Source organism: Anser brachyrhynchus, assembly GCF_964034855.1.
Source record: "Anser brachyrhynchus genome assembly, chromosome: 3".
NCBI classification, from domain to species: Eukaryota; Metazoa; Chordata; class Aves; order Anseriformes; family Anatidae; genus Anser; species Anser brachyrhynchus.
The window spans coordinates 38901930-38923574 of record NC_137696.1 but is presented as its reverse complement, the minus strand read 5'-3'; the positions used below and the strand labels follow the sequence as shown (position 1 = coordinate 38923574).

The following is a 21645-nucleotide window of genomic DNA, read 5'->3' as shown; positions in this document are numbered from 1 at the left end:
TGAAAGAACAAATGTTGAAATGTACTGTTGCGTTCTGGGACCCATATTGGGTAATAAATATAATTTACTTTTTAGGTAGGTCTGGGTACATCGAAGTACAAGCTCCTAAGCTGTGATTTAACAGCTGGCAATGCTTAAGAGACAGCGATTTCATTTCTAAATGCAACCATGCTGGTTTTATGACCCTGGGCATGTATGTCTTGAGCTCCTTTAAAATTAGTTTTTTTCTTAAACTTCATCTGTTCTGTGTCTGCTAGTGGCCCCTAAAGGTGTCTCAGTTAAAGATGTGTATAAAGTATCTTTAAAAGGCTCAAGTTACAGTTTGAACTGAAGATTACTATCATATGAAAATACTGATCCTTTTAACATCTTATTGCTTAAATTTTCATTTTTTCCTATTAACATTTTCTTTTAGCAACTTAACTTATTAAAAGCAAAGCAGAAGGCTTTGGTGGAACAGATGGAAAAAGAGAAAATACAAAGCAACAAAGGATCATCATACAAACTTTTAGTAGAACAGGCAAAACTAAAGCAGGCCACTTCAAAGGTATGATGCTCTGAAACTGTAATTGACTTCCTGTCCTATGTGTGAAAAGATCCGTTCCTGCAAAGTCATTTTTGTCCTATGTTGACCTTACTTTTAGAAAGTGTTTCACCATGGCTGCTATCAAGGATATTCTGAGGTTGAATACAGCAGCCATGTGGAAATTTCTTGCCTTGGGAAAAATATTTACCCTTCAACAGGGTTTTTTTCTTTTTTTTTTAAGTGGTCATAGCCAAAATGACCAGTAATCCTGCAGCTTTGGGAATGCTAGTCTTATCTTTAAACTTTAGATAACGTATACCAAGAGAAATGTAAATTAATATTTTATACAGCTAACCCTTATACGTGGTGCTCTTCCAGATGCTGACCTGGTTGAGTAAGGAGAAAATAATCCTGCCATCTGAGTGACTCCCCAGACTAAGAAATACAACTTTTGAGAATGTTTTCTGAGCTTCCTAAAAGTATTTATCATGTAGATTGTGGCATATTGCAGTAAGCTCCAGACTTACTGAGAGTGGGTATCATAGTAAAGAACTATTTTGAACATGAGATGAGATGCAGAAATTCAGGGATCTCTGGAGATGGCAGCACAAACATATCAAGGAATACAAAAAAGTGCAAATCTTTCTAGCTACCAAAATTAAGTATCTCTTTAAATATTTCCTGTGTAGTTCCAGAAGTACTAATGTCTGTTTGAATGACTGAGAGTAGGACTGTGGAATGACATAATGGAATAGTGGGCCTTAAAGGCATTCTGAAGAAAAATCTTACAAAAATTTCCAGTAACTGTGAAAAAGCAACCTAGAAATTTAAGCACTAGTATAAAAATGAAGCCTTAAGTTTTCACCAACTCTGCTTGTCACGAGCTGTTCTTTCCTGTTCTATCTTCTGCTTTATTCCAGCAGGTTATACGGGGGGGGGCTATTTCAACAGCTCTGCTCCAGCAGTGGCCCCCTTGAGACATCTTTTAATGACTCACTGGCTGAAATATGCTGTCTAGCTATATAAGTTTCACTTTATAGCAACCTCGTTGCATCCAAAAATGCATGTTGAACTAAAGAGTTTCCCCTTGAAATTTCTTAACATCTAGTTATGGTATTACTCTACGCTGGATAGTTGGCATTTCATGCATTTTTTTACTATTTTGCCTACTAATCACTTCCAGTTATGACATGGTGTGAGTAACCTAAAACATTTACTGCATTTTGGAGAAAGCTGAAGCCTTTGTCTTGGTTAATAGTTTTTTCTCTGGTCTATTTCAGTATCTAGTACTTAAGTGAGACTGTAAGAGGCCTTTGCATTATCTAATTTTACGCTGCTTTTGTAGCTGATAACAGTGAACTGCTGGAGTGCCCTGGGTGGGCGCTAAAATTAATAAAAGCACCTTCTTTCCTCCACTGAATTTATAGACACTCGGTCACATAGGTTGTAGTTTAAAGCCCTGATCAAGTATTGGATTAATTTGATTTGTGGTGTTTGTTGGATGCTTTATATCTTGCAACTATTAAAAATTATAAAAATTGCCAATGATTTATCTAATGTGAAGAACTGAAAGTCAGCATTCTTGCAGGGATAAATTTCCATATTAACTATTTTCTGTCTGCCGTTCACTTCCTGCTAACAGTAGTTTTATATGCAGGTGTGGAAACAAGAAAGGGATTTCTAAAATACATGTTCTTGATATGCTTTATGGCAAACATAAAGGCTTAATTGGCACTTGTGTGGAACTGAATAACCTGGTTATTGCTCTGTTACCTGAGACAACATTCTGCCAAAACAAATTTCTGCCAGTAAAACCTTAATTCCATTTCAGATTCACAAATATTCTTAGACTCTCCTTTACTGTTATTGCTGCCTCAGATTTTTGCTCGGAGAAGATCCAGAGCTTAGTCTTAAAATGTGTAACTGCTGTTTCAAATTTAATTTCTACAGCACTTCAAGGATTTAATACGTTTACGTCGGACTGCAGAATGGCCTCGTTCTACTTTGGATACTGAAGTATCAACAACAAAAGAAACTCCAGAAATTGAACCACTTCCCTTTACACTGGCACATGAACGTTGTATTTCTGTAGTGCAGAAGCTGGCACTCTTTCTCCTGTCAATGGATTTTACTTGTCATGCAGATTTACTTCTGTTTGTTTGTAAGGTAAACAGAACATGGAATATCATTCTAAAGTTGCAGTGGAAACCACATTTCTGTCACTGCTTTTTTGCTTGCTTGCTGGTAAAAAATCAGCTGTAGCAGTGAAATTTCTAGTAATTTGTGGTGAGGTAGTTTTTCCTGATCTGTCACTTTTTGTGTAATTTACAAAATGATGGCTTCAAAATGGCCTAGAAAGACTTAACTTTAAAAAAAAATATTTTTGTGTAAGTACATTTGTAAAGTTCTAACATTTCAACCTAGTAAAAATATCTGATTTACTTGTTTAAAAAAATTATGGAAATGAAAACTGTTACTTATCTTCATGGTATTAAACATGAATAAGCAGCAAGCACATGACCATCTTGTTAGCACTCCATTAGTCAGTTGAAAGTATTTTCCTTTAACCTGAATTCAGGATTCTGAGTCTCAATGGCAGTTGTTTGTTTCATTGATAGTTGTGGGAGTTTTTCTATACGGTTTGGGGGCAATTCTTTCTGCTTATTTATAATGATTTTGCATGAAGTTGTCTGTAAGAACACGCTTGCAACTTTGACTTCAGCTGTAGAAATGTGTAATTTCTGAAGGATGCCTAAAAATCTTTATTGTAGCTCCCATTAAGGAAATTAGCGTTGTTTTTAAAGTGTACTGTGAATGGTGGGGATCTTTAAGTGAAGCTTCTTATGTACTACGTTTGTTTCCTGCTTGTTTCTCGATGCTTTCCAACGATTTTCTGGGATTTTATAATCCCAGATTGGGGTTGACATAAGTATATAAAAGTTTTGTGTTACATCTTGCTAGTTGGATGTGCTTACATGGCACCTTTCTTTTTTTTTCCTTCTGAAAAACAAATGCAATTAGTCAGGTCTTGGCAAAAAAATCTTTTCTTTCTTACTGGATTATCAATAGTAACTATAACAGAATATCTGTCCAGACCAGTGGTCTTTCTATCTTTATTTATGGATCTCAGCTTTTAGGTAGCAGTATGCAAAATCTTTCTTTTTTGCGAATTCAGAGAAATTAAACATGGTCTGTGAGCTAGGTTTCTTGTGCATTGCTTTTTGAAACGTGCAGCCTTCCAGTTTCCTTCAATTCTCCTTCCATCTGGAGAGGGGATTTGAGCAGTGTTTGCTCGTATTGCTCTTCCTACCGTCTCATCTTCTCTATTGTGTAAGTTTCCACTAACACGAGTCAATTATTCAGATTTTGGTATTCAGAAGGCTGATTTGACTACTGCAAACACATTTTTCAAGAGAAAAAGTTTTGTAATTGTGAGCATTTTCTGCATACACTTTTGGGGGTTGCTTTTTTTTTTTTTAATCCTCTTCAGCCTCAAGAAAAAAATCCTGGCTGGTTTTAAGAATTACATCTATAACTTAGCTCCTGCTATCTTTTAGGAGATGGAGTATGGTTATCACAGGGTAAATGTCCTACAGACTGGTTATCACAGGGTAAATTTCCTACTGAAAAAGCTAAAGAAACCTCAAAAAAAAAAAAAAAGGCAGTTCTGGGACTTGGCCTAGAATCTTACAGCTAAAAGGCAACTGACTTTGGATCACAATTCCAAGGTGAAGAAATATGAACTTTTTCTTGATCTTTTTTGCATGTAACGTGAGGACGATGTTGGTCAAATAACCAAAAATCAAGTCTGCTTTCCACCATTTGTCCATAGGAGCTGTTAATGTGGAATGGAAAACTCTTTTTTTATCTTTTTAGCAAACCCAGATATTGCCTCCTATAGACAAGAGTCTTGGTGGACATGTTGGCCTCCTGCTGTGGAATGGGAGGTCTGTGCAGATAATTCTTTCTTACCTCATGCAGTTACTGAGGCTGAACTCCGATTTATTCATGACCTAACAAAAAATAGGTTGTAATAAGTAAGAAAAAGTTGAGGTCAGTTAAATGCCACATTCTATATCCAGTTCAATCCTGTAGCAGTATAATTACTACTTTGTTTTTTAAGTGTGATTGGAGGTTCCCTTTTCCCAGAGCAGGAGCTATGCCTAACATACTAGGAGCTGTGTGTTTACTCCTTAGTACTGGAAGTGCCAGGCTTCAGAATTGTCCAAATGCACTACAACTGCGAAGGTGTTGCACCAAAGGAAGGAACAATGTTGAAAGGACTTAATAATTCCACTCAGCTCTGTCATCAATTTGGAGAGTTATTTCTTATAACCCTGTTCAGTACTCTTATAAACTACTATATTTTTGACCATAACCTTTACCAAGAAGATTCTTGGAACTTGTATCTGAAATTAGATAAATACTGCTTATTTTTAAAGTGAAAATGATCTTAAATTGTAGTTATTTCAGACTGCCAGGCAACTTTGCCTGGTTTATTACAGCACTCTGAACTTAATACATTAGTTGTGAATGTGGACTCCCTGACAAGGCAGCTACTGCCTGATTTACTTTGGGCACAGACTTTTTTTTTTTTGGATGTATTATGTCCAAGAAATTTTGAGTTTTATTGTTGTAGTTTGTGTTTTTAATATTGTGGATTTTCTAAAGGCTCAGTGTATAGGATTTTCCTTTATAAAGAAGATTTTATTGTGCTATTTAGTATGCTCTTCAGAACTGTTTTCATGCAGATATGAGTATTTATAGATGATCCATGACCTTACTATGGAACCTTTTTAAATATGCTTGACTCACCTCTTGGCACTTGAACAATGAAGTAGTACTCCAATTCCATTTTTCATTCCAAAATTGCTCAATCTTTGAAGGTTGAGCAAGGCATTTTTAAGGTTATTTAGAGATATTTTTGTAGCTTTACATTGCTACAGAAACAGTCCTGAGATCAATTTTTCAGACTTCTTTAAAAAAAAAAAAAAAATGTTGTTGAGTTACACAGTGTGGGAGAATCAGGATTACAGTGTTTTACTCTGAGCCGGAAATGATGGCCACTTTCACTGATGGACAGTGAAAATCTCAAGTAATAAAGTGGAGAGGTGAATTTCATGGATGACTTGTGGTCCCTGAGTTCATCATTTGGCAGGAAGACTGGTGCTTTATCAGTTGGAGTGTAGTTGTAGGGATAGTTGAAAATTTTGTCATGATTTTGATTGCTTCGTTCTTGGGATATGGAGGAGAATTGATGTAATTATATTTTCATATTTTTTATAGGTTCTTGCTAGAATTGCAAATGCTACAAGACCAACAATTCATTTATGTGAGATTGTAAATGAAACTCAGTTGGAAAGATTATTGCTGCTTCTCGTTGGAACTGACTTTAACAGGGGAGACATCTCTTGGGGAGGAGCATGGGCTCAGTATTCTCTGACGTGCATGCTGCAGGATATTCTAGCAGGTTTGTTTTAAGTTCATATTCTTCACTATGTAGCTTACATTGGAAATTGATTTTCTTCATTTTTTTTATTATTTTGTTAGAATCTGCTGACTCTTAAGATACTGAGGAAAAAAATTATGATTCACAAGCAAATTGAGATGAGATTGTAATAAATAGAGTTTAAAATCTTTTGATTATCACTCAATCCTGAATAAATGACTTCTGCACTGAAAAGTAAAGCGTGTGCGTGTATACATTGTATATGTGTATGTGTGTGTCATCCCAATTATTTGAAAATTATCCAGAACTCCTCACTTTTCAAGAATTAGCTCTTGGATAATTTAGTTAGATGAAGAAAAACAGATAGTTGGCCTATATGCAGCGATGTTAATTTGTAATGGGAATGGAGTTTGAAATCGAGTTGTCTGGTTAATGTCATGTATAGGAGAGCTGTTGGCACCTATAGCAGCTGAAGCTATGGAAGAAGGTGCTTTGGGAGAAGATGCTGGAGCTTCAGCTGGGGATTCTGATGACTCTCTTCAGCAATCCACAGTTCAATTAGTGGAAACAATAGATGAACCTTTGACACATGACATCACAGGTACATTAGTCCATAATCTTGAAGTATATATGAAAACTGAAAAGTTTTTTGTTGTTGTTGTTTAAAAAAAAAAAAACTTTGCTGTTACTTATCTGTCAAAATATTAGTAAACAATTTTTGATGAAATAATTTCTGAAAACTAAGGCAAAATATGAGCAGTTCTTCAACTAATATCTCTGATCAGTAAAAAGTGGTTGTTATTCTGGTTATTTAAGAAAAGGCAGGTTTGATGTATGCATTAAATTTTTCCACTAAGAGCTAGGAGTATTAAAAGCCTTAGCATTGCCCATAAAGTATATGATATATCCCTGTTTCGTAATTGGTACTTGGTAGTATTAAAACCGTTTTAATCATTCAAAGGTGCTCCACCTCTGTCATCTTTGGAAAAAGATAAAGACATTGACCTTGAATTACTGCAAGACCTGATGGAAGTCGATATTGATCCTCTGGATATAGATTTGGAAAAAGATCCCCTTGCAGCCAAAGTTTTCAAGGTATGATGCACTTGAGTTTTCAGGGTAGCCCTTACATGTGAAATAGTAAAAATCTTTCTCTCTTGAGAAAATCTTTCTCTTCTTCATTTATGATATTTGATCTTCTCAGACCTGTTCTCACCTTTTTATAAAGGCTTAATATTAGAGTGATAGGAAAGAATGTAAGGATTGTGTTTACATCTCAGATATATTCATATCTCTGTTTACCACACAATATTTTCCATGAAGATATCTGTAGAAACAGCATGTTTTGAGTTTAATCATAATTTCATAATAATATGTTGAGCCTTTTCTTTGTGTTGAATAGGATGAAATTCTCATTTGGGGTTTTCCTACCCCCTCAGTATTGACCTTAATTCAAATGAGGCTGAAGGTCTTTCTAAATTGTTTTTCTTTCCACTTGATCAGACAGTACTACATTTTCTTACTTTTTCTATATACTGTTGTGTTCTAGCACTCATTAGCGCTCGCTTAAAGATTTTCTTTCCTTTAAAGATTATTCCACCCACTCCTTTTTTTTTTTTGTCTCCCTCCTTTATTGTGCTATAATGGAATTTGGCAGTATTCCCCAGTTCACTTCATCCATGGGTATATTCATGATCTTATTGCCCAATTGTTCTTCAGAATACAGCCAGAAAAACTCTTCTTCATTCTTAGTATTTCTTAAAATCTGTCGCTGCTTTGTTGTTTCTATGAACTGGTAATTGATACAGGATCTTCACATTAAAAAGATGCATATACAACATGCTTTCACACACTCTTATTTTCCTATTTTTTCTTGTGATCCATGTGCTTTTTTAGTGTCTTTAATTATGACACTTGAGTAGAGATTGTTCAAGTCTTTATTTTACAGAACCCAGTGCAAATAATGACTGAGCCTCACTGAGGCCTCAAGGTAGTTTAATAGTATTGTTATACTTGTAATGTATTCTGTCTTGATAAATAACATCTCAAAATATCTGCGTGAATTCGGAAGTGGAGTATCACAGGATTGTACAAATATGTGAGTAAATCTTGATGATAACATTTTCAAACTGTTTTTCTCAATCTTTGAGACAGCTAAATAAATTGCTGGATTTTTACAATCACTAAGGATACAGTAGGTTGTACTGTAACAAGAAATAAAAATTTTTAAAGTTATTGCATCCAATATTCAGGTTTTTTTTGTAACTACTATGTTTGCATTAATTAAAAAAATATTTCTGTACTTGGGCAGTCTAAAGAGTTGCTGATGTTTTCTTGTTTTGTTTGTTTTTTAAGCCTATAAGCAGTACATGGTATGATTACTGGGGTGCTGATTATGGTACCTACAATTACAATCCTTACATTGGAGGCGTAGGAATTCCAGTTGCAAAACCACCAGTAACTACAGAGAAAAATGGATCACAAACTGTGAGCGTATCAGTCTCTCAAGGTGAGCAATGAACTATTTGAGGTGTCTGTTCTGTTATACTGCGTGCCACCCTTCAGCCTAAAAGAATTAAATTTCCTATATGACACGGTTTTTCTGTGATAACTGAGAAAATATTATGTGAGGTTTTTATTTAAAATACAGCAGAGAATCTTATTTTCTAAAACGTTTGAACATGCCCTTAGGATCAGTTGAAAATTACTCTTTTATTCTAGGTGCTTACAAATTTTGGAAGCTCTTTTCTAGTTGGCTGATATTTTGTATAGTTGGCTACATGATGGAATAAATCCATGCCACACTTTTTTTAGGTTCTTGTTTGAGAACAACTTCTTTTCAGAAAAATATAGGCTTAAACGTGTAGATTTAGTTGTGTGTGATATTAAGATGACTGTGAGAGGAAATACATCATGTTTCATGAGAAAATTATGATTTTATTAATTATATACTTCATGTTCATAAGAATCTTACGTTCAGTTCAGAGTGTAAGTTTCTCTGTTCTGCTTGCATCATAGGTAAAAGTGAATCTTCCTATCAGTGATAATGAGATATTATTTTTTCAGGTTAGCTGGACTGTGCATCTGTATTGCTTGCACAGGATATTAGACTCACTAGCTATGCATGTCTTTGATATAATTCAGTTTTACTCTGTTTATTGCCTTGTGTAGCTTTAGATGCACGTCTAGAAGTTGGACTTGAACAGCAGGCTGAGTTGATGCTGAAAATGATGTCCACCCTGGAGGCTGATTCCATTCTGCAAGCATTAACAAACACATCTCCTACATGTAACTATATGTTGTCAAATAATTCTCTTCATACGATAACCATTTGAAATTTGTACTTTTTATTTTTATTTTCTGCAGTCACTTAGCAGCTTAGAAAAAATTGTATTTCACTTGAATTTTCTTCTTAGGCTGAGCTTCAGAAATATTTCTTTATTTGAACTTCTAAATTATGTGGATACGTTACTTAAGATATTTTCTGAAATTGGTCAGATAGGCAGGATTCATTTTACAGTGCATAATAGTACAGTGGAAAAGTTGCTTTCATTTTCTGAGCCAGGTGCAAGTAAACATTGTTTCCTATTTTTATGAAGCTTTATTCTTTGTGAAATGTAAGCTGCTTTGTACTTGTTTCATCTATTCATAGATGGAAGTGAAAATGCTTTCAGTACTTTTCAAGGATTTTGAATTTGACTATGCAGTAAACTTATGTTGTCAAAACACCCATGATGCTGATTAAGTGTTACCAGGAGACTTACAAAACACGCGTTTAGCAAAAACTGATAAAATATGTTTCTTTGGGCTTACTTTTCAAACAGTTTTTGTGAAGATGATGTCTGACATTGAAGTATAGCTTTCATGATAGGGTAGTCAACAGTCCAACTCACATGAACACCACGTGGAAGATGTTCTTGTAAATTATAAAATAAGTGTATTTCCCTTAAGTATAAAATATGAGGAAATAAGCATGAAATTTCATTCATTGACTTGCCCAAAATAATTGCGGGTGCGTACTTTGTTTTATTTATTTATTTATTGGTGGTGTTGTTTTTGTTTGCTTGTTTTAGTAACCCAGTCTCCTAGCGGAACAGATGATTCATTGTTAAGGGGATTGCATACTGCTAACCAAAATGCCCAGTTGATTGTACAGTTGTCATCTATACCCATGCTGAGTGCATGCTTCAACAAACTCTTTTCCATGCTACAAGTCCACCATGTTCAGGTATAGAAGTATGAACTTTTAAATGTTTTGATAATATTTCTCTCTGAATTTGAAACTTGTTTTCTTATATTTCTTATTACTTAGAATGCAACTAACCTGCTAGATTATGGACTTTATTGCTAATGAAGTTGTCCTTGACAGCAGTACTAGTAATGTCATAGATAAGCTGCTGAAAGCTTTTAACAATTAGGGACTTCCTTGTTAGAGTAGAAAAGTAGGAGTACATTTTTCATATTTAAAAACAAGTTAGTAGGTTCACTAAAGGACGGCGATTACCTTATTGTTAGTGAAGAATGTCACTAAGTGTGCAGTTGTCATTTATGGAGGTTTTCAAAATCTGGATAAGCCCTCATGCAAACCAGTCTGATGTCTTTAGCTGGCCCTTCCCTGAGCACAATATTGTACTGCATAACCTCTAGAGGTCCCTTCTGACCTGAATCATCCTGTGATCCTAAATGTTAAAATGAGATGTGTGCTTTCTGAGAAGTCATTGATTTAATGCTGTTCTTGATAATATACAAGGGAATGCAGTATATTGTATGTAAGTGCTCAGGTACCTACCTACCTGTTTATATTTTAATTGGATGGCTGACTGCATCCCTAAATTGTTCTTTACATACCCTATCCAAAATGCAGTTTGTGAGGTAACGGACCTTGATGTTTCCCCAGAATATCCGAGTAGTTAGTTTCCTCAAGGGAGTTACTCAGAGTAAGCATTTGTGTCTCTCTGATAGTAAAGAAAATTTCCCAATAGTTAAATTGGCTTCTGGGAGTACCTTTTGAATAATTTCAGTTGACTTTTAAATGTCACTTGCCTAAATTGAGGCATCCCAAAAGCTTACGTGCAACCAGTATTTCAGTAGAAAGGTTTTCCAGATAATAAAAAATACACAGATTTTTGAGCAATGTGTACAACTTTGTTTTTTTTAAGAGAAACTTCACTGTATTTTGAAAGTCCATAACAAAAACATAGCAAAATAATTTGCTAGTTATGATGGTTTTTACTTGAATATTTTATTTATCAGAATCTTTAGATCAAGTAATGGAGTGTGTGTTTGTGTTATCAGTGGAACAGGAACAGTTGAAAATGTAGATAAGACTTTTTAAATGAAATTTTTTTTGCTCTGCAGTTCTGTAAAAACACTTGAATTTGGTTTGATTTTTTTTTTCCTTTTTGCAGCTTGAATCCCTCTTACAGTTATGGCTCACATTAAGCCTGAATTCCAGCTCCTCGGGAAGTAAAGATAGCGGCGCTGATATTTTCCTTTATAATGCTAATCGAATACCTGTAATTTCCTTGAATCAAGGTAAAAATACATGAAATAGGGGAAGTGCATTTTCAGGAGGTGTGAGATTATTGCCTATTGGTATTCTTGTCAAGATCAGTGACAGAATGATTTCTGTGTTCTTAGTAAAGAATTCCTGGTCTCGTTATCTTCTTGACAGGAAAAATGTGTAGCTAATACACAACTGAGAGATGCTTCCTTGAATTCGAGTAATCTCCTCATAAATTAAATTGTAAAAGTTGTGTGTGTTAATTCAGCGTTACTCTCCAGAAGACTCTTATAAACATAGCTTAGTCTAAGGTGAACTGTGCACGTGTGTGCACTTTTCTGACAAATTTCTTCTCCTGGTACACCATCCTACGAACTGTTTATTATTACTATCAGATTAATATCTGATATTAGGGGTAGGCACGGAGATGCTGTTTTACATTTTGACATCAGTCTACTGACCTGTCAAAAAGACGTCTAATTATTTTTTTATATAAAGTGCTTTATATAGTTTAAAAAAAAAACAACCGTGGTATCTTGTGGTGAGGGTCTAAAACATTAAGGCCTACTATAATGTACCCGTTGAGTACTGTGAAGACCTTTGAAATACAATATTTCTTTACATCATTTTTTCTGAGATGGCAGGGTTTGACACTGTAGAAAGTTCTGTGGGCCAGTTCCTGTGAAGTGCTGGTGTAAGCTTCTTTTCCTAATTGCTTGGAACAGTAGTTGTCAGAACAAAGTAAATAGAGCAAACAAACAAAAATATAGCAGTCAAAATGAGAAATTTGTTTTAATACCCTGAAAATTAATACTTAGTAAAACATGTTTTTGTTGACAGCTTCAGTAACTAGCTTCCTGTCAGTTCTGGCATGGTATCCTAACACCTTACTCCGGACATGGTGCCTTGTGCTTCATAGCCTAACTCTCATGACAAATATGCAGCTTAATGGTAAGTTGTGGGATTTTTTGTTATTTGTTTTTACAATGTGCAAATGAGTGTTGATTTCCATCTGAAAGATTACCAGAAATTTCCCTTTGTCACAGAAGTACTTTGTCTGTCTCTTCCTCAAAGAGTTAATTGAGAGTTTTATCAAGTTGGCTCCATAGACTGCTTGTACCACGAAAAATGAAACCCTAGTGGTAAAAGAAAAGGCTGTTACAATTAAGTTAGCAGTGTCTTCTAAAAAACATTTTTAGGCCTAGCTAAAGATCCTTGGGAAGTAGCTTTGTATTGTGGGTAGAGGTAGCAGAGGGTGAGGATTAAGGTAGTGTGAGAAATGTTTGTTTCTCTGATGCAGTAGGAATTTTTTCATAAATACACAGACTCGAGTCACTGCTTATGTTAAGCTACCTGAAGATAAGCCCATAAAAGCCAGATCTATTCAGAAAGAAATCCATCTATTTCATTTCACTTCCCTATGCACAATAGATTATCTTGCGTTCTCCATATTGCTCCATAACACAGTAGAAATAATCTCCCATTGTGGATGAGATATTGCCACAAGTCAGGTAGAAATTAAAGGATGTTATTTTTGAATGAAGAAATTAAGCTTCTTAATGGCTTACTATCATACGACAGCTGTCATGAGGAATGTGTTTGTGGCCTTGTCCTCAAGGCTAAAGAAGATACTAAGAATTAAGAACTTGGAGACTGGAATCTCTGAAAACCTTCATAGTAGGCCAAATCAGAGCTCTTTTACATTCTGTTTTCATGCCAAGCATATGCCTAAAGGCAATAATTATAGAAGAAAGAAACCCAGAGTCATCTGAAGATCATACTTTTCTGAAACAATTTGCCGTTCTCTGGTGACACAACTAGTTGCAACAGTTTTCCACAAAGCTGCTTCACAAAGCTTTAAATGCTTTTTTAAAAATGTTTTTAAAAGCTTTTTAAAGCTTTGCTCCACAAAGCTTTAAATGCTTAAACACCATTTGAAACCATTGTCTTAGGGGTGCATTTTTTTCCTACAAGTTTCACTCTTTGTCGTTTTTCTGTGATGTTATTTAGAGATCAGTCTCATGAAAATATGCTGAAATTTTTGCTGCTAGGTGAAATGGTGGTGCTGAGGATAGACTAATGGAAAAGACTTCGTTGATATTCACAGAGTCTTTGAGAACAGGACATGGTCTGATTTGTAGAATAACAGTGCCTGTCATGCATGTGTATTGTCAACACCGTGATTGTAACTGTAAGCTATCAATTTCCAAAAATTTTGCTGTGTACACCACTGGTTGTATGTGAACCTCTTCCATGTGGTATGAGACAATGTCTGTGTTCTGACACTGATAGATAAGCAGCTGCGCATATGTGGGAGCTTCTTAGGCAACTGCCTGAGATCAGTAAGAGATGATCTGAATAAAAAGCTGCTAAGAAGCGACTGCTGTGATTGAACACAGGTGTGAATGTGGTTGTGGATTTTGATGTTTATAAGATTTGGGCCCCAACTGCCTCCTTTTCCTGTACTTACCTATAGAACTAGAAGCTAGGTAAGTTTCAGCACACATCAGATAACTTCTGTGCCAGGATTCCTCAGTAGCTAGTAATTCAAAATAATATTCTATCTTGATGGCACTGAGTTATGGTATTTAAGCAAAGAAATACTCTCTGTCCACTTTGTGACAAAAGAGGGTGGGATCCATCAGAGCATTCTGCTATCAATGACTTTGGTTTCCATGTGCTTTAACTGAAAACAGGGCCTAGCAATAATCAGTCTCTTAAGCCATTAAAGACAGTGCCTTGCAGGAGTTCCCAGCAACTTACAATTCTCAAAAATGTGTTTGCCAGAAGAGACGGGTTTTGGGGTTGTTTTATTTATTTATTTTAGTATAAGCAAACAATTTAGAGAGAGTAGTTTAAAGACATGTTGTTCCTGAGACTGATGAAATATAAGTGACGTCAGCATTCTTTTGAGTAAAACTTCTCTTGTGTCCTCTATAGCTCTGTAATGATTTAAGATATGAAGTGGACTGTCAATTCTGGAGAAGTTCTAGTATTTAAAAACAAACAGGGGAAAAAAAAAAACAGAATAAGTGTGTTGCTTGTCGCACTGGTTGTGGACTTTATAGGTGATTGTCTGAAGGTACCATTGAACAGTGCAGTAAAGCACAAAATATGTTACTTCTTCAAGTAAAATAAACATTTGGGGAGTTTTTGCACACTTACCTCAAAATAAATTTGGATACGTGGTAGTTTTGGAAATAATAAAATGAAATCTTGCTTCAGACTTATCTTTGAGGCTGTTTCAATGGTGCAGTTACATTGAAACAATGAAAAGTTACAGAAAACAAGCAAACATGTAAGAGGTATGGCCTTAGCAAGTTAGTGTCTTTAGTGACCTGAGTGGCATTTTCATTTTTAAGGTGAACTATTGCAGACTCAGAAATGCCCCCAAAAGCCAACCAACCAAAAAATCCCACTGGCAACCTACATACCTAGTTTTCTTATGGGGAAAATTAGTGTTTTGAGTATTTTACTTCAGTAAGTGTTCAGGGGTGAAGCTTCAGGTGGTGGGGAGAACGAACTTGATCGGTTTACCCAGGCTGGTGTTTCCAGGGCACATCCTGCAATGGAATTCTTCTCTGTGGTTCTGAAAAGTTCAGTTTTTCTTTTAGGGAACCAGTGAAATTATGCACTTGGCTTTTATTTATTTATTTATTTGCACATTTCTCCCTCACCCAAACAAGACCTAGCTTTTCCATTTTTTGCACTGTTTAATGTAAACTAGAGCAGGCTTATTGTCTACAGTACACTGGAACTGTAATGCTTTGGTGTGCTTTATTGCTCTTATTCAATTCCAGCTATTGCCCTTCCATCAGTCAGAGCCATACATACTTACTGTAAGACTAATACTGATAAATCCAATGAGAAATTATTTGTGTAGCTGCACAAGAAATACTTTCAGCATTACTTTTCTACATTCATCTAAAGGAAGAAATTTGTCTGCAATTTGAGAATAAATTGGCATTTGATAAGGGGAAAACTTACTATGAATTATCTTTGTTTTCCACTTCTTCCATCTTCCCATAGGGATTTCTTCTAATAGCAAGTCTCTTTCCAATGCTATTTTTATTTAATTGCTCTGGAAACTTTTCAGCTGAGATGGAAGTAGTCAGGGTTTAAATCTCATTTTGACTGAAATGTTTCTCTCCTAGTTGGTATTTTATTGTTTAATATAAGGAAGTTACGGTGAATACTGAGGACTGATAAACAGAATGACCAGTCAAAGTCTGTATCAGAGCACCATTTTCTCTTGTCTTTCTTTCACATATAGAGTCATTGAATCATTAATGTTGGAAGAGACCTTCAAGCTCATCTGGCCCAACCATCCCCCTACTACCAATGTCACCCACTAAACCATGTCCCTAAGCATCAGGTCCAACCTTTCTTTCAACACCCCCAGGGATGGTGATATTCAGAGATCACATCTTCAGCATGTAATAACCTGGAGTTTTGTTTAGATAGGTATAACATTATAAGAACAAGTCTTTTTGTTCAGTAGTTAGCTGTGCTTTTTTCAAGTTGTGTTTTGAGTTGATTTTATGTATCACTACTGAATAAGGCTGCACATTTAATAAAGCTTATTTGTTTGCTCATTGAAGAGTATATTTTAATTCTACATTTGGTTCTCAAAACCCTTATCCTTTAAGCTCCCTGCAGTGTTAGTCCATGATGAGAAGTCTCTGAATGCACCACAGACAACAATACCTTGATTGTTTACAGGATAATAGAACATGTGGTCTCTGCCTGTCAAACTAAGAAACGCACTTAAGCCTTATTAAAGTGGTAGACTAGCAAAGAAAAAAAAGTCAAAATATCTGTAAATATTTTTCCTACAAAATAAAACTCTGCTTTGGGGAATTTTGCTTTAGCGACTTTAGATACTAATGGAATATTTTGGGGGTAGTTATAACTGTAACTTTATTTTTCTAATTAAAAACTCTTTACTCAAAATGGTAGTCCTGAGCAACCAATTTCTGTGAGCTGATTCTACTGTGAATATTTGTGCATAATGCAGTAAGTATAATGGATATACAGTATAAATGTTGGATTTATACCTAATGTTTAAGATGAGAGATTTAATTTTCCAGCTTTTATTTTTAAGCTGGTCCAAGCAGTGCCATTGGAGCTCAGGAAAGTACTGCCCAACTGTTGGTGTCAGATCCAAACCTCATTCATGTGTTAGTGAAATTTCTTTCCGGCACTAATCCTCATGGAACAAATCAACACAGTCCACAGGTAATCACCAATTAAAATAACAGAATAACTCTTCATAGTAGGTTTTGAATACACTTGACATAAATATGTTATTCATAATGTATTATTCTTGGATTACTTTTGTTTCTTTTTTTTATAGCCTTAGTTGGTTCTTACAAACAACCGTAGGGAAATTCATATCGGTAATCCAGTATGATTAGTAATCTTTCTTTTTTACAACTATATGGACACTTGCTACAGGGAGAGAATGCTATGTGAACATGTTCCATGTTAGGATTTTTAGTAGTATGTGTGGAAAAATGACAAGAGTTAGCTTATATATAAGCTAACAATAAGTTAGCTTACTGAAATCATGTTGGATAGGGATGAAGAAAACAAGGTTAACTTTAAATATCCAGAATTTAAATTCCAGTTTAAATTCCAGATTTTAAAAAAAAAAAAAAAAAAAAAAAACAACAACCTTTCATGCCTCTATTTTATGCCTGTTTCCTGAATTAATGTGGTTTCTACTGTTTCTTCTCTAATTTCAACTAATGGTTTTCTCCTCTTCAGTCTTTGGGATATTTGTGAATGGTGGCAAAAAAAGCCCAAGTTAACTTATTTGTATGTAATATTTGACAGTAGTCCCAAAACCAGTTTACTAGTTTAGGAGACAGAAAACAATTAGAATTTGCAGTCTTTTCCAGGCTGTTCCAGAATTTAAACATTGTGCAGGTCTACCAGTTTAAAGCACATATATGTAAATGTATAGTTTGTGAAAATCTATTCACATTAGCACAGCGATATAGTCTGTTTGAAGCATAGTTTGCATTGCTGAAAAGATAAAATCTCAAGATGCTTAACGAGTTTTAGGCAAAGAACTGAATTATTTGCTTTTTACTCATGGATAATAGTAGAAAACCACATAGTATAAATTGATACAGAATAGTTCTCTTGTGAAAACTAAACGTAAAATTTTTCATGAAGCAATACGTAATACTCTTTTGTTCTTAGAAAGTGTTTTTCCTGCTAGGAATAAATGTTCTTGAAGACATTTTAAGTTTTATATATACTTATTAAAATGCTTTTTCCTCTAGGTTGGGCCAACAGCTACGCAAGCTATGCAAGAATTTCTTACTCGATTACAAGTGCACCTTTCTTCAACTTGTCCTCAGATGTTCAGTGAATTTTTATTGAAATTAATACATATACTTTCAACAGAAAGGTAAATCTTAACTTTTTGTTTGTTCTTATACACTCCTTGTCTTTAAAATCTGTGTGTGTGTGAATCACAAGTGAAATGTGTACATTGCCCCTTGTCATACTGGCAAGTTATATATGGATGGAGATGTTTGCAGCATTACCGGTGCATCTAGGCAGTTTCTGGAATGTGGAAGAGCTCACCTGGAATCCACACACAGCGGTCCTTACGTGAGGGACAGTGAATGGAAGCAATAAGCAGTTGGTTGGAGTTTTATAACAGCTAGAGCTAAGATGTAGGCCTTTTTTCCCTGTTACAGTAATCCCTAGAATAAAAGTGCTGTTGATGAGCTTACCCATTAAAAAGAAAAAGTATCCTGAGAGGCCTGAATTAATGAAAAGCTAAGCAAATTATTCTCAGATTGTGAAAATAACATGAATGGCTTTTATAATCATAGGTTCATAAAATGGTTTAGGTTGGAAGGGACCTTAAAGGTCATCTAATTCCAACCCACCTGCCATGGGCCGGGACACCTTCCACTAGACCAGGTTGCTCAAAACTCCAGCCAGCATGAGAGGATTTACCTACCAGTTTTGAAACAATTACAGCATTTCAAACATTATCTCAATCTCTGCTAATGGAGAACAACCCCAGTATCTTGCTGCTCCCTCTGTGTGGATTTTGTAAATACCTGAAGCTGGATTTACACAGGTATTCATCTAGGGAAGTCATCTCTCTCTGACTTCTTTTAAGGGCATATCACTAGTTTTCTTTTACTAGCTTCTGAATTTAGGAAGTGGAACTTCTTTTGTACCTTTGGCTCTGAATTGAAGTTCTCTTGCCTCTTTCCTCTGTTTCAGTTTATTTCTTCCACAGGTGGAAGATTTTTTGACCTGCTTATTGCTGGTAAAAGTACTTCTCTCTCTCTCTCTCTCTCTTAACCTTGGTGTTTACTTGGGGATATTTCTTAAGCACAATGACATTGCTGTAGGAACAGATCCTTAGGCTGGCCATTTTCATGCCAGATGAGGTTGTTGATGGCGTAACACTGGGGAAGTTAGCACTGCCTTTCTTTTCTCATTTCCTCTTCCTCACAGTGGGAAACCTCCTTTGTCCTACTCTCTTCCTGGAGCCTATTGATGTCTCATCTCCCCACTAGTGTAGAGCAGTGCAGCTGGCCAGGAAGGAGAGAAGAGCTTCTGGCTTGTCTTTAACAGCTCTGCTTCTTCAAAGCTCAGTCAATGAGCACAGGACAGTTTTGTATATGACAAAACAGTGGTTATGTTGCAATTGTGTGGTCTGAAGCGTGTTAGGAATTATCATTGATTTTGTTGATGTTCTGCATGTCCCCAGACAAAAGCTTCATCTAATTAGGGAAGAGCTGCTTCTGTTTCTGGCTTCCCAGTAGGTGGCACTTTGGTGTTATCTATCCTTTAATCATACAGAAAACTGTTTCAGCCTTCTCTAAGAAATTTTACCGCAGTAATTTGAATTGGATGGATGGTGTTCACTGGGTTACATTAATGATCTATTACTTAGACAAGAAATACGATAATACAATAATATAATTAATTCAAAGTGAATCTTAAAATGCATGCCTGTGTACCATAATCTACTTGAAATAAGCTGATGACCCCTCTGAAATAGTAGCTTTTGGAATGCGTTAGGGCTTTTTGAGGCAAACCAAAGGTGGGACTCAAAAGTCAAAAAATGAAATAAAAGCACCAAAAAAGGGTTTAGATGATTATTTCTAAGACCTCAGGCAGTTACTGAATTGCACCATATCTGCATGTACCGTGTATAAGATTGATCGTAAAGAAAATATGTTTTACTGTTAGAACTAATTAAATGGCAAATATTTTCTTCAGGGCAGTTTATAGAAAATGTTCTGTACTTAATGTTAAAAGTTACAGTAGGATTGATCAATGTCAAAAGATACAGAGAAGTATTTTAGAAGTTAGTAACCCAACTGCATTTAAAGAATTAGCAGCTTTATTTTAAATATACTGATTCAGAAGACTTATTTTGCAATCTACCAGTAAATATTTAAAAACAGTTGGGAAAATAAAGAGATCCCTTTATTAATCAACCTACAAGTACCTAACTGTGACAGTTGGAGTGTCTTCTCACGGTTTTACTTGTAGTTACTATTTGGATAACTAAAAACTGACCATTCTTTTCTCTACTACGGGGAAGAAAAGGACAGGAAATAATTCTTAACGGTTTTAGTATTATATGATTTCTTCCTGTGAAGTTTCCATACAAGTACATTTTCACCCACAAAAACTGAATAGGAATGTATTGCAAATCTGTACCCGCACAATTAACCAGTCAATTAAAAAAAAAAAAACAAAAACAAACAAAAAAAACCACAGACTTTTTCAAAGGAGGCTTTCATCTTTAGTGGTATCAAGCAAGTGACATCTTGAAGAGGTTCCACAGGCTGTGTAATGACTGGTATATAAAAAAAGTTAAGAATGCTTGACCTATGTGAAAGATCAGTTGATGCTTCAAGTACAGTTCTGAAAACGGCTTCATTTTTAGTTTGTTGAGTGTCTAGTGTGCTTTTCGATTCTTAAAACTTAGGCAAACAAAAATATAAAACTGTTTAACTTGTTGATGTTGAATAATGAAATATATTTCTTTATATTTTTTTCTTTTAGGGGTGCTTTCCAGACAGGCCAGGGGCCCTTGGATGCACAAGTGAAACTCTTGGAATTTACCCTGGAACAGAACTTTGAAGTTGTGTCAGTTAGCACTATTTCTGCAGTAATTGAGTCTATAACGTTCCTTGTGCATCATTACATCACATGTTCGGACAAAGTGATGTCTCGCAGTGGCTCAGACAGCTCTGTGGGTGCTCGAGCATGTTTTGGAGGACTTTTTGCCAATATTATCCGTCCTGGTGATGCCAAAGCAGTCTGTGGAGAAATGACGAGGGACCAACTTATGTTTGATTTGTTAAAGCTGGTGAACATTTTAGTTCAACTGCCACTTACAAGTAACCGAGAATATAGTGCCCGTGTGCCAGTAGCAAGCAGTACTACAGACAGTGTGTCTGATGAAGAAAAGGTTTCAGGAGGCAAAGATGGCAATGGAAGCAATCCTAATGTTCAAGGATCAACTGCGTATGTGGCAGACTTGGTGTTAGCCAACCAACAAATTATGAGCCAGATTTTGTCTGCCCTTGGCCAGTGTAACAGCAGCGCTATGGCAATGATTATTGGTAGGTATTTTGTAACCAAAACAATTTTTGGGGGGTTTATTTGCACAAATCAAACCACTAGATAAGATACCAAAAGAATGGTACTGCATGTGCAAAAGTGGAAAAATATTTTGAAGATGGACAGACAAAGATCTTGCACTCCATTTCAGAGACAATAGTTGTAAAATTTTGTATTCTGTATTGTTTCTCTTATTTCAAAGAAGGTATCTCTGTCTTTTCTAAGCGGGTCTCTTTTAAGCAAGTATGAAACTATTTAACCAAAGCTGTTATCTGAAAGCAACATAGTCTTTGGATGAAAATGTGTGAATGCCAGACCAGTGATCTGACATTAGAGAAACAGAGGAAAAAAGTATTAATCTCCAGTAGTCAAATTAAACAGCAGGCTGCATTTTACAAGCCTGAATCGCATTGCTGGAACCTTCCTGAAATTAATTCCAGAACATCTTATCCTTCACTCTGGATAGTTGGTGTCATGTCGCAAATATGCTGTGAATACTGAAAGTAGTTTTGGGAATTGTTGGTTGTTCTGAATATGAGTTTTTGC

At 35.5% G+C, this 21645-nt stretch overlaps 1 protein-coding gene across 9 annotated transcripts in view; it reads left to right on the top strand.

Moving 5' to 3' along the window:
• Positions 1–21645, top strand: part of BIRC6 (baculoviral IAP repeat containing 6) — a 178094-nt gene that overhangs the window by 70581 nt on the left and 85868 nt on the right. For 7 of the 9 annotated variants that reach the window (XM_080588416.1, XM_080588413.1, XM_080588411.1 and 4 more), the window contains exons 34-46: positions 416–547; positions 2477–2692; positions 5813–5996; positions 6421–6576; positions 6937–7070; positions 8331–8484; positions 9147–9263; positions 10049–10203; positions 11384–11510; positions 12319–12429; positions 16583–16716; positions 17772–17899; positions 20539–21101. In XM_080588416.1, the coding sequence (XP_080444542.1) occupies positions 416–547; positions 2477–2692; positions 5813–5996; positions 6421–6576; positions 6937–7070; positions 8331–8484; positions 9147–9263; positions 10049–10203; positions 11384–11510; positions 12319–12429; positions 16583–16716; positions 17772–17899; positions 20539–21101 (2311 nt within the window). The remainder of the gene's footprint in view (positions 1–415; positions 548–2476; positions 2693–5812; positions 5997–6420; positions 6577–6936; positions 7071–8330; positions 8485–9146; positions 9264–10048; positions 10204–11383; positions 11511–12318; positions 12430–16582; positions 16717–17771; positions 17900–20538; positions 21102–21645) is intronic. The other 2 variants (XM_080588418.1, XM_080588417.1) reach the window with 1 other exon arrangement.